The sequence below is a fragment of the Episyrphus balteatus genome, chromosome 4 (genome assembly GCF_945859705.1).
Source record: "Episyrphus balteatus chromosome 4, idEpiBalt1.1, whole genome shotgun sequence".
NCBI lineage: Eukaryota > Metazoa > Arthropoda > Insecta > Diptera > Syrphidae > Episyrphus > Episyrphus balteatus.
Window position 1 is genome coordinate 51,297,529 of NC_079137.1, and position 13,825 is coordinate 51,311,353.

A 13,825-nucleotide genomic window follows, 5' to 3' on the forward strand; every position below is an offset into this window, starting at 1 on the left:
TTACGGATTTTTTTCTTATGTTCTGAGTATAAAAAGAGAATTAAACCATTTCCGATTTGAATAGAAAACAGTCAGGTAATATATTTCAGAGTTTTGTATTGCCCTTTTCTACCTTATTGGAGTGTCCTCTTCAGTAATTATAGCGAAACACCAACTTCATAATATCAAAAAGATAAGCAATAATCTTAAATATCGTCAATATAAGTAGTTTTGGTAAATTTTTATAATTTAATAAGTTCCCTTGAAATTCGGTTTTAAATTATTCTTTGGCGTCAGATAGTTTTTACTTGGAAGGGCTGCACAAAACCGCTCAAATTACATAGCATCCTGTAGTATCCAAATTCTGAGAATGCAGATTTGTAGTGAAATTCTTTTTAATACCTTTCTTTTAGGATGTTCAACATGTTTGTGAAAGTCCAAAATTCAATTGTATTTAAATTTGATATATACAAGTAGGTAGGTAAGCTGATTTGGAAGTACATAATTAAAAAAAAAATCACAACAAAGACTTTAAAAGAATAGATTTGGTTCTTTAATAAGCCCTATCTGCATTTCTATTGTTCGAATGGGATAACATTTACAGTTCTGACAAAAATATTTAAAATTCCAAGAATTAAAAATTTTTGAAAAAATTAAAAACATTATAAAAATATTCTTTTGACTTCATACCATCAAATGTTAAAGATTATAAGTGTTTTTTGTACTTTTAATAAATTTTTGAAAAATTATTTTTCTGCTGAGTTAGCAGGTGACAGTTAACAGGTTATCAACCTAAACCGACGATTTCTTATTTTTGAACCTGTTGTTAATGCAATATTGCAAAAAATTTTGATCAAAACTAAGCAATTTCTGTCCGTTTTTTTTTTTTTTCAAAATTAGAGGTTTTTTAGTTTTTGTACACGTTTACCTGGTAAGGTGCCCTACCATTATTCCCAAAACTGATTAGTTTGATAAATTTTTAAGTATATTCCCGCCGCAAAATATTTTGAGCTTTAGAATATTTTCATATTAAAGACATTTAAAGTTTAAAGACTAAAAAGAAATCAATTTCAGTCAATTGTCAACCATACACTGTTTTCAACCTAAATTTTGTTAAATATTTAACTAAATCTTATAACCCTATTGAGCATGGACAATTCGACTTTTCTTTAATAAATTTATTTACTTCAAAATAGTGTACATATTTTTAAACCTTGTTCTTTTGCCACTAAAGTCCAATGAACCTTTGACGAAAATCATTCTCTCTTTTCCATTACATTTCTCACCTAGATAAAATTTAAAATAGTGTTTGACTAAGCGTATCATTTCATTCTCTCGATACACACAAAAGAATATAAAAGAAACCGTAAACTGGCTCATCATTTGTGAATGTTGCGCAAAGTGTAAAATAACTTATTCATAGAATTTCGAGATCGAAACCTCTTAATAGTATAATCTCTATCCTGAATCACCTTTCACACTCATCAGATTCGTATTATAAAGGTATAGATCTGGTATACAACATCACAACAACTGACTATAGCTACCAACTCCCTCCCCGTTCAACACTGACCCACATTCATAATCAATACATCCTTCATATAAAAAAAAACAACCTTCCAGCACATTGAATTTGTATCCTCAATGCACCATAAAAAAAATCAACTCTCTATCTCATTCCCTAGGTGGAAATAAAAATAATAAAAAAAAAAAAAAAAAACAAGAGAGAGAGAGAAGAGAAAAAAAAACACCATAAAACTGTTTTCATTTTTAATCAAATCCTTCAGCTTTGGCCAAAAATTCCCACGGTGCGGTGGATGAATGAATGAAATAGTTTTCAGTTGAAACAGTAGCTACAAATCCATGCTGTAATCCACACCGTTTTATAGAACGACAACGACGACGAGTCGACCAAATATAGCTTCCATACACAGCCAAACGAATATCTATATCATCTCTGTTCTATGGTTCCTGTGTGTGATTCCCCGGAAGCGGATCTCTATATAGTATATATCTACACCGACCCAACATATGCAGTAGTGGTTAACCGAAATCCCTTAGCTCTAGATGTGGAAACAACTTAATACGTCAAATGACGAAACTTCTTCCCCGCATACACTAACTACCCTAACTTTCACCCCATCCCCCCCCCCCCTTTTCTCACACAACCCAAAATGCAATCTGAATTTTTCCCAGGTCGTTACCCTTTCTTTTTCTCCGAAATACTTCACATTGCCTTATCTGAATCATTTTAGGGATAGTTTACAAAAAAAAAAAGGATAACGTGGAATTCCTTAAAATTGCAACTGTCAGTCGTTACGTTACGTATACGTTGGCTGGGGGCAGGTGGATAAGGTAGTTGGTGGGTGGTAAAGCCTCATTTCACTTGAACAATAAAAAAAAAATAGTTAAGAAAAAAAAAAAACATTACCGGAGGATGCCGCCCCAAGTCATCCTGAATTGGCTCCATGCTTTTGTTTGGTGAATTCACTTCAAAACCCCAATCTGCTTAGGGGTTTCTAGTTCCTTTTTTTGTTCATCTAATTTTGTAAGGATCTCTTACAACTATCTATCTCGCTTACTCATTTCAAAAAAGAACAAACAAAAAAAAAAAGCTACCAACGCAATTCATTTCGTTTCGAAAGTCGAGTCGAGTAGAGTTGAGCCCTGAATCATATTGTCCTTTTTTACATGACTGAGGACAAAAACACTATGCCCACTGAAGAGAATCATCATCAGACAGGACGAATATACTAAAGGAATGAGCAAAAAAATTTATATATAAAGAATTTAAGAGGAGAATAGCGAGTGACGGCGAGGGTGGTTGTGAGGAATTTGTTGATGAAACATATTCCTACCATTTAAATGTATAGTTATGGAGGTATATAGTCGACTCTTCCATGATTGCAAGGACAATATAATTGAAGAAGGCGAGCAGAAGATAGTAAAATGCTAGGAATGGCACATGGAATCCCTATAATAGTGTTAGTGACACTTTCAAGTTGGTGTGTTGTGTACGTGTGTTTGTTCTTTCAAAGCTTTTAATTTGATTTATACCACGTAACTTCTCGGACATGAAAAACGAGGTTTGCATCAGGATCTTTGTTTTGAAAATTTCATATGACTTTCGATTTACCTGCTAAGTATAGGATAATTTCACATGTTTTAAAGCGAAAAGAAAGTTTAAGTTTTTTAATAAATTTTGAAAATTTTTTACTTTAGCGAAAACATCACAGTAATTATTCAACAATTTGTTGACAACAAATCAAAATAACTTAAGCTATATTCATACTACCTTATTTTGTATACGGAATCAAGGCTTAAATATATACTGAATTAAGTTTCCATGATTAAAATGCATTAAAATAAAATTTAAATAAAAATACAAAAAAGTACGTATACGCCATAGTGAACTTTATTTTTTAATTTTTCTTATTTAAATTCATTCAATACATATTATTTTGTTGTTATTTTAAGTGTTTACTGTTATATATGTATATAAGGGTGGTCCTTAAGAAAAAAAAAAAAAAAAAATTGGGGACGCCCTAGGTCCTGGTTTCAATCAGGAAAAAAAATGCCCTAATTTTTTCAAATTTTTATTCCTAACCCTTCCTGACCCTATTTCCTTAAAAAGTTTATACGTCAAACATATGCCATTTACCCAATACTGAATAAAAATATGAAAAAAATAGGGTTTTTTTTTTCCTGATTTGGAACCAATTTAGGGGGCGTCGCACTCAATTTTCGCAAAAGAGTAAAATAAGGACCACCCTAATGTATATGTAAATAAATGGCATTACTTTAAATGTAGAAAAGCTATAAAGGGTTTCTAGTTCTTTTAAACTGAACGGCGCGGCGTGGCGCGTGGATCTTAAGGACATGTGTTATTACTGCAAAAAATTTAAAGCATCAAATATTCGATTTAGTGCAGAAACGATTTCCAATAAAGGTCAAATAAATTAAACACTGTTCTAGAGCTAAAAGTCGAGATCGATGGCGCGTAACATTTCTTTCAAAAACTGTCGATCCGTGGGAGACATTTTGAAGATATTTTAATTTATTCATTATGAAATTAGTTCTACTTATTAATGCAATAAAAATATGATATCTCATTAAAAAAAAAATGCATGACAGAGTAGGAAGTACCTTGCAAAAAAATGTGTGTGTGTGAATCTACATTTTTTTCGAAAATGAGATTTTGATGTAATCTGTAAAACCAAAAATTCCCCATATTTATTAAAAATTTAAAATTTTCATGATTAAGATTTCATAAAATAACACCACTTACTTTGAAAATAAGACGCTTGGTTTAATCTTCGGTAAAATTTGGTGCAATGTGGCTACACACTTTGCAAGCGTCACAAAAGATGTGTATAATTATTATTTTTGTGAAAACCATTAGGAATATTTTTCAATTGAGTTTTTAGATAAATTAAAAAAAATATTTTTATAAAAGCGTTTTTTTTCCAATACTCAACTCAGTAGCTACTCATTTTTCATTTTATTCGCAAAACAATAATAAAAATTACACAAGAAAATATTTGTTTTTATTGTTTTTCGAATAAAATCAAAAAATGAGTAGCTTCTGAGTTGTAGAAAAAACACGCCTACCTATTGTATAAAAAATTTTATTCCAATTTTTAAATTATTGAATTTTATTCAAATGTATACAAAGTTGGTAGGTATGCAGTTTTTTATCAATTACTAATCACCAGGGCAAGGATTTTTATGCACTTAAAAACCCAAAATATGTGCATAAAATATGCACCTCAAATCTGAAAATATGCGCTTAAGACAATGAAAATATTCATAAAAAAAAACATTAAAAACATTAAAAACCAAAAAATTTACTGAATTCCGCCAAAATTTAAACAAAGTAACAATATAAATAGAAAATATAAAATCTTCTAGAATAAAACACACAAAACATTAAATTTTAATTACATGTGTACATGCAAACAAATCATTAGAATAAATTGTTTTTGTATACACCACCAAAATATTTCCTGAAATTTTAAATGAAAAAAAATTCTGCCTATTTGGCCTGACATAACTTTTGTTGTTGTTGCGTACCTTCACCCTTGAATCAAATTATAAATTAAGTGAAACAAAAACAAATTTCCCTTTTTCAAAAATATGTTTTTATCATTAAAATATGCACTAAAAACCGAAATATGCGTTTATATGCATTTAAAGCAAAATATACAAAAATATGCACTAACAAATAAATGCCATTTTAAAGGCAATTACTTGATTCGAAAAACTGTCTTATTCCAATGCTTTTATTAATGCGGAAAAAAAATATGTATTCACATAAGAATCCTTGCCTTGCTTATCACCATTGAAAACCAAAAATTCAGTGCCCTGTTTTCCATTATTTGAAAATAATTTTTTTTGACTCAAAAATTTATATTTATGTCAAAACTGTATTTTTAATTTATGTTGTTTATTAATACCTTAAAAATGCATTTGTTAAAAGTTGTTTGGGAGAAAATCAGATTTAAAAATATCGGTTCTATGGCAGGTACCCTAAATAATGATTTAAAAAAAATCAGATAAAGTTAAACATTTACTTTAAACTAATATGCATGTATTTGATATTTTTTAACAAAATCGTTAAAGCCGTTTTTGAGAAAATTAAATTGGTATAGGTATGACAGGTACCGTTATTTTTAAGAGTTCCCGTTCAATATAAAGTTTTATGTTAATCGATCTGTTTAGACTGTAGCGCCTTACACAAACAGACAGACCCACTTTCTGAGCATTCTCTATCATCGTGATGTCATGTCTAATTTGTATCTCATATTTTTTTTATGAATGCGTACATATATTACTTGATGTTTTAGTACCACCTATATTGCAACTTAAAAACCCGGGTGATATACCTTAGAAAAAAATATTTAACTCGCTTGCACTGTTCTACAAAAGTTTGCTCTAATAACTAGGACCTGCAACCATAAATTATGCTTTTGAATTTTTAATAAACCATGACATTGCACCATCAATAGTTAAATACTTCAGTTTTAAAGGAAGTATATACCAGATGCTCCCAGATAGCCATTTTAATTTTTAAAAAATCAACTTTTTGAATTTTTTTTTATGCCATTCGTTTGTGATTCGTTTGTGACTGTTTGTGACAGCAATAAAAAGTTTTGTGACTCGCTAGTTTTTTAGTTATTAACAAATTAAAAAAAAAGTACCAGTTAGCCATTTTTTTTTTCAAAACTGAAATAGTATGGACTTTTTTATACTCATTCGATCATAAATCGTTTGTGACTCCCGAATATATCAATAAAATCGTTTGTGACAACTTAGTTTTCGAGAAAAATAAGAAAAACTAATTAAATTTCACCACACTTTCATTTTGTTTATCAATATGGGCGGAGCTATGTATAGGATTCATGATGCTGAGGTGAGTTTTTATACTTTGAGGTGAGCAACATGTTGCAAATGTATACAAGTATAGGAGATTGATTGTAAGCAAAAACTACTGTTGTTTCTACTTCATTGAAGGGAAATGGAGTTTGAATTTTTAATTTATAAATCAAAATAAGTCAGCGAATACCATTTTCATCTAAACTCTTATGGCTTAACCTTATCTAATGTTTAACTTGATTCTATTGAAAATTGTTAACATATTTCGAATTAACTAACAAAATCGTTTGTGTTTTAACAAATTGTTTGTGATAGCATATTTTCCAAAATCTTTCTGTGGCTGGTCTAAATTTTTACTCATTCCATTTGAAATTGTTTAAACTAATAGAATTTTCTAAAGAAATCGTTTGTGACAACCTAGTTTGTTTGTGATAGCCTATTTTCCAAAATCTTTCTGTGGCTGGTCTAAATTTTTACTCATTCCATTTGAAATTGTTTAAACTATTAGAATTTACCAAAGAAATCGTTTGTGACAACCTAGTTTGTTTGTGATAGCCTATTTTCCAAAACTGCATAGATAATGGCTGGTTCCATTGAAAATTGTTGATTAATTTTACATCAATTTATTTATCAAAAACAAACTAGGTTGTCACAAACGATTTCTTTGGTAAATTCTAATAGTTTAAACAATTTCAAATGGAATGAGTAAAAATTTAGACCAGCCACAGAAAGATTTTGGAAAATAGGCTATCACAAACAAACTAGGTTGTCACAAACGATTTCTTTGGTAAATTCTAATAGTTTAAACAATTTCAAATTTAATGAGTAAAAATTTAGACCAGCCACAGAAAGATTTTGGAAAATAGGCTATCACAAACAAACTAGGTTGTCACAAACGATTTCTTTAGAAAATTCTATTAGTTTAAACAATTTCAAATGGAATGAGTAAAAATTTAGACCAGCCACAGAAAGATTTTGGAAAATATGCTATCACAAACAATTTGTTAAAACACAAACGATTTTGTTAGTTAATTCGAAATATGTTAACAATTTTCAATAGAATCAAGTTAAACATTAGATAAGGTTAAGCCATAAGAGTTTAGATGAAAATGGTATTCGCTGACTTATTTTGATTTATAAATTAAAAATTCAAACTCCATTTCCCTTCAATGAAGTAGAAACAACAGTAGTTTTTGCTTACAATCAATCTCCTATACTTGTATACATTTGCAACATGTTGCTCACCTCAAAGTATAAAAACTCACCTCAGCATCATGAATCCTATACATAGCTCCGCCCATATTGATAAACAAAATGAAAGTGTGGTGAAATTTAATTAGTTTTTCTTATTTTTCTCGAAAACTAAGTTGTCACAAACGATTTTATTGATATATTCGGGAGTCACAAACGATTTATGATCGAATGAGTATAAAAAAGTCCATACTATTTCAGTTTTGAAAAAAAAAATGGCTAACTGGTACTTTTTTTTTAATTTGTTAATAACTAAAAAACTAGCGAGTCACAAAACTTTTTATTGCTGTCACAAACAGTCACAAACGAATCACAAACGAATGGCATAAAAAAAAATTCAAAAAGTTGATTTTTTAAAAATTAAAATGGCTATCTGGGAGCATCGGTATATACCATACACTTTCAAACTAGTCATGCAAATAAGTTTCCGTAAAATTTTCAGAAAATTCTTTATAAAATTTAAGAGAAAATTACGCAAACTAATGGTGGTGAGTAAAATTAAGAGAAAACAAAAAAAAAAACAGAAAATAACAACCATCATCAAAAGCATACAATTTGAAAAAAAATTCCAACAGCAGCAATCTTGGTGCTTTATTGCACCCTTTTGCATGGCACGAAACATCCGGCATGCTTTTGAGATAATTGTCTCGAACTCCAACCCTATACTGTATACCTACTACAACAGTACGTACTTGAAGAAAAGTCACACTTAAGCACGCAATGGTGTACAATTTCAACAACTCGCCATATCGTGATAGCGAAGCGACTCAAAATTGCACAAAGCTAACGCAAACCGAGAGAAGACATACTTCCTCCTTAATACTCCTCTCACTCTCTCTCACTCTGTAATTGCAAGCAGCATAGAGCACATCCGACCTTATACTATATAGAAGTATAAAGTCGAGATATAAATCACGGAAACAGAATGTTGTATGGGTGTGTATAGAGTTAGTTTTTAGTTATTTTTGCCAAAAGATTGTTAAGAGTGTTGTACAAAAAATATAAAAAAAAAAATGAGAAAAAAAATACTCAAGTGTTGCAAGTGCATAACCCTTTGGCACGGAATTTCATTAATTCGTTTGAGATTCACCAGCGTGTTATCACTTAAACTGCCTCAAGATAGAAAGCAATTTCAAATTGCTGAAATTTTTTCAAAAGCATCATCATCACGTCATCACGAATAGCAATATACTTTTGTATAAGTAGTGAATCCATTAGTTAAATAGCTTTCAAAAAATACATCTAAATAAGGAAAAAAAAAGGATATGCAACTCATTATGTTGCGATGCGACATGGAGCTCGTTTCAAATGTTTTTCTGTCCAAAACAAAAAAAAAATATGCAAAAAACTGCGACTTCGACTCTAAAGTCCGGAGAAGGAACCCTCAGAGAAAGAGGTACCTAAACCCTACAACATGGTACCGGTACCTCCGCATGGTTGCAGCAGGAGAGGAACAGGATACACACGTTAGTAGTTTGGGTATCACGTTAGTTGAAAATGTATCCGCTTTTTGTTTTCCGTCGCATATTCATTTACAATGTTTATGCATTGAAATTGCTTTCGGAAAGAACAAAAGTGATTCACGTTCAGGTTTCCAGTTTTCAGTCATATTTTTTTTTTAAGCTTCCTACTGGAGGGCATGGATTCTTTGAGCTACATTATTTCTGCTCTGCAGGAGTAACATACAAATGACTGTCAAGCTCAAAGGCATGGAAAATATCGTCATTGCATCAGCATAAGGATGGAAATCATTTTTATTCCCTTGTTTTCTTTTTTTTTTTCTTTCTTTTTTTGTAAGGGTTTTTATATACATATTAATTTCTTGCTTCTTTTTTTTTTTAAATAGTGTAATGTAGTAAGGAAATATTATGAGTTGGTAGGATAATATGTTTTTTGTGAAATTGATTTCCGCTACACTGCCGCTACTACCACTACCATTTTTTAGTTTTTTTGTTTTTGTTATTTTGTCTACTTTTTTGTAGCGATGCAAATGAAAAAAACCCTTCGTTCAAAAGGTTTATTTTTCGGATGAAGTAAAGGGATGGATTTTTTTTTGTAGGGTACGAATTGTGCAGATGGTACTTTCCAACATTGTTGGTGGACTTACCTTTTTTTTACAAGGATTAAATTTAACATTTTTGTTTTTTTTTCTGTATTTTTAATGGAAACATATAGATGTAACATGACTTTTTGTGATTCATAAAAAATAGTATTTTGGCTATCTACCATAAATGATAAAATTTAATAAAGTTGAATTTTAGGGTAGGGTAAGCGGGGGTACATTTGACACCGGGGCACATTTGACTTAGCGTTTTTCGGTATGATCGTGCCCTTAATTAACAATAGTTTGGATGAAGAAAGAAGCTTAGTTTGATTTAAAGAAATTTTGCGAAATTTCGCAGTCTTTCATTAACTTTTCGCGGAGTACCACGTGTTTTCGTGTTTTCTGTATTTCTGATCTTATTTTTGACCACCGGTATGTAAGCGATTTCTGAACCTAATTAAAAGTTTTTTCAATGCTGAATCAATATTTTGATAGCACTATGCTTAAAGTTAAGTAAATTAAAACCAGCTTTGTAAAAAAAATAGTATTAGTTATTGAAAAAAAAGAAAAACATTTATGAAGCTCCTTCGGGGCACCTTTGACTTTTGCAATTTGGGCACATTTTTACGTTGATTTTGGGGAATTATTTATTTAATAAATTATTTAAAAGTAAATCGACATCGATAAATTTTGATTAAGATTTAAATGGAGAGATTTTTTGAAATATTTTTTGGTTTTTGTTTCTTCTTCTTCTTTTTAGAAAATAAATTTTTTGATTTATTTTTTTCGTTATATTGTTTAGTATATTGTTTAAAACCAAAAAAGTATTTTTTTTCTAGTTAAATAATAGACGAGTAAGATCCACTGATAGTTTTAAAAATTTAATGCACACGATGTGGGGTTTAATCCACCATTGTCAAATGTACCCCTTTTAAAGTCAAAAGTGCCCCAGGATCGGGGCACTTTTGACAAAATGACTTTTTTTAGAAAACATAATTTTTTTTAAATGTTGTAACGTTGTAAAACAAAAAAAATTACTGTTAGTATAATCTTGAATAGTCAATAAATCAAATACAAAACAAAACATTGGAAAACATTAACAGTTTTCGAAAATACAGACCTTTAAAAACTAAGTGTCATATGTACTCCCTTCTCCCCTAGTGTATAAGTATTTCATATTCGAAAAACAAAAATGATCTGGAATGATTATAAAAAAAAATGGTTACTAGCTATATGAAATTTTTATCATTTTTCTTCGTTTCAAAAATTTTCAACATCGAACAAGTTGCATATTAAAAGCTGTTTTTTTTGAATAAAATACGAAATTTATTGATGCCATGAAATAATTTATCATTGCCCAAGAATAATAATTATATTCCAAGAAAATAAAAAGTTGGTATGTGTTTAAAAAAAAAAATGCTCAAAAAATCCATGTGGTTCCAAAAATAGAAGTTTGATACTTTTAGTAGGTACATCGTAATCGTTGAGGCTCATCCTGTTCTTTTGACTATTTTAGGAAAAATGATTTTCTTAAAGACAAGTAGTTGTAGAAAAAAAATAACGCTTTCGACCAGATGCACGAAGTAAGTATAAGTGTATATACAGACTTTAAAACCATCTTATAAATACCCAACATCTCGAGAACAGGAAAAACATTTACAAACTTTTCACTCAACTCTTGATGTTGCATAAGGCACACTGGCACAGGCACATACTGGTTACACACAAAGTGCTTTTAAGAATAGTCATTATGTTTGAATGGGAAAGTGAAGAACTTGCAAGAAGTAGAAGAATAATGTATCTGTATGTATTTGTGTGTGCATATTATTTATCGACCACAATATTTTATGCAAAAATGTGTGTGTATATGAAATTGTAGTAGAATATTGATTTTTAAATATTTTTGCTAGCCTCCTTTTGAGTATTTTGAGGTTTCGTGCAGGATACTCATCCTTAAAGAATTTAAGAAAACTGCTTTAATCCTTGCAAAAGTTAATTTATGCAACCAATTCAGTTTTTGCATCATTTAATTTTCTTTCTGGTAACTCTCCAATTCTTGTCACATGCTTTTCAAAGAGAAGCCATTGATTTTTTTCTTTCTCAATTTTTTTTTTTTTGTGAAAAATTTGCATCTAATTTCCTTCAAACTCAAATTGCGAATAATTAACACTTTAACATTCTTCTTTTTTTTTCATTTTCTTCTTTTTTTCCAGGATCTTCTGATACATCCAAAGACCATTGCAACAAAACTGTAGACATATTCGAGGACGTTACTTCGCCGGATGTCACCAATCAGAATATCGGACGTCCTTTAACATGTTGGTACCGTTTTCGTAGTCTACGTGGTTCGCCGAGAGATTTTGTCCTTCGGCTACGTTTTAAAAAATTCAAAGTTGGCACTCTCATCAATGCCACCCACTGTGATGGAGGATTTTTACAGGTAATATGGATGGACACTTGGATGGGTTGTTTTTTTTTTGCTGTCTTTTTTTGTGTTTAATTTCTTTTCTGTGCTCAGAGAAAATTCTTGACATAATGTTCAATTTATTGACAAATGGAAATCGTGTCCTGACGAAGAAAAATACTGAAAAAGAACAAAAAGGGTTTTTGAAAAATGAGTTTTACGTGAAAGAATGATTTTTTTTTGTGTTCTGGAAAACCTTTATACTTTGATTTTAACATGGTTTACGTGACTGACTGTAAATGGTTGGATTTGAGAATCTTTCCAAGTCCTCCAAAATTGCTTTCGTCAGAATAATGAACTTTCGAATAAAATGAAAGGCAATTCTAAAAGAGTACTTTTTTAGAAAATCTTTTAGATATATACAGTATACAGACAATATTGTGAATAGGAGATCAGACTGTGAAGGACTTAGCAAGCAGAATTAATAGTCACTTTGTAAAAAAGAATTTTTGAGTTGAATTTTATAATTAACTTAATTTCGTAAGAAGAAATTTGATACGAATTTTGAAATTTCTTACCAAATACCTAATAAAATAGTTTTATATATTTTGAAATTTCGAAAGCTTAACACGTACATATTTTTTAAGAATTTAAAATTTTGAATTTTGAAATATTTAAAATCAAAAAACTTATCCGAGACCCAAAATAATAACATCATTAAGATAACTCTTAAAATTAAAAGAGATAACAAGCTGTAAGTAGTTTTTTCGTATTTATTAAATCCTTTGTACAATTTTTTAAACTTTTAGAGTCCTGGACGAAGAACGTATACACACGTTAAAAAAATGTCGATGAAAAATATAATTTTACTAGACTTCGTTCCGCCATTTTTTGTATTTATTTTTAATTTTCGACTCTATAATTAGTTAACATTTTAAATGAAAAAGGGAATCAAAACTTGAAAAGTTCGTAAAATGAGTTTAAAAATATTGACTTTTAAACTTTTAGCAAAAGTGGCCTATGTAAAATATGGCCTATGTTGAAAACGGCCAAAAAACTTTGGACAAAAAAACTTGTTTTTCCCGTTATTCGGTCAAAAATCATTTTAAAATTTAAAAATTTGTAAATGCTTGCGCATGACTAAAGCCTATATTTCCTATAAGCTTGAGATTTTTTGGAGGCTTATAAAAATTACAAAAAAATTAAAAACTACTCAAAAATGTCCCTAAAAATTAGTTGTTTTTCAAAAATTCAAATTTCAAAATCCAGGGCCTATGAAAAAAATCCGTATAAGACGCCTAAATTTTTTTCTTAGTATCTTTCCAATCGTTTAACTCAAGTTTTTGAAATACCTTTTTCAACCTTACAATAAATTTATCTATCATTTTAAAAAGAATTCAACTCATTACAACTTACCGTTTAGAAAATAGCCTCTTTTTTCAATGTCTTGTTACCCCTATTTACCCTATAAAATCTTAATTTTTTTTTGCCTTAAGCCTTCTCCTCTTATGTCTCTTTGATTTAAAATAAAAATAAAGAAAATAAGTCAGTCGGTGTGGCCGGTTAGCGAACGTACACAAAACCAAACTTTAATATATATAATAAATGTATATAGGCCTAAAGCTTTCGGAGAAGAAGAAACTAATTAAAGAGATTTTGAATCATTGATAATTTGTATTTAACATTATTTTCAATTAGTGAATTTTTCGAAAATACAATTTAAATGCTTTCCAAAAAAATGCTGTTCAGTTGGAATAATTTAATAATAAACC

The 13,825-nt window shown here is 29.7% G+C and overlaps 1 protein-coding gene across 1 annotated transcript in view; it reads left to right on the top strand.

The window, feature by feature from the left end:
* Positions 1-13,825, top strand: part of LOC129919100 (uncharacterized) — a 133,642-nt gene that overhangs the window by 50,725 nt on the left and 69,092 nt on the right. The window contains exon 2 of the mRNA XM_055999934.1: positions 11,863-12,089. Coding sequence (XP_055855909.1) covers positions 11,863-12,089 — 227 coding nt within the window. The remainder of the gene's footprint in view (positions 1-11,862; positions 12,090-13,825) is intronic.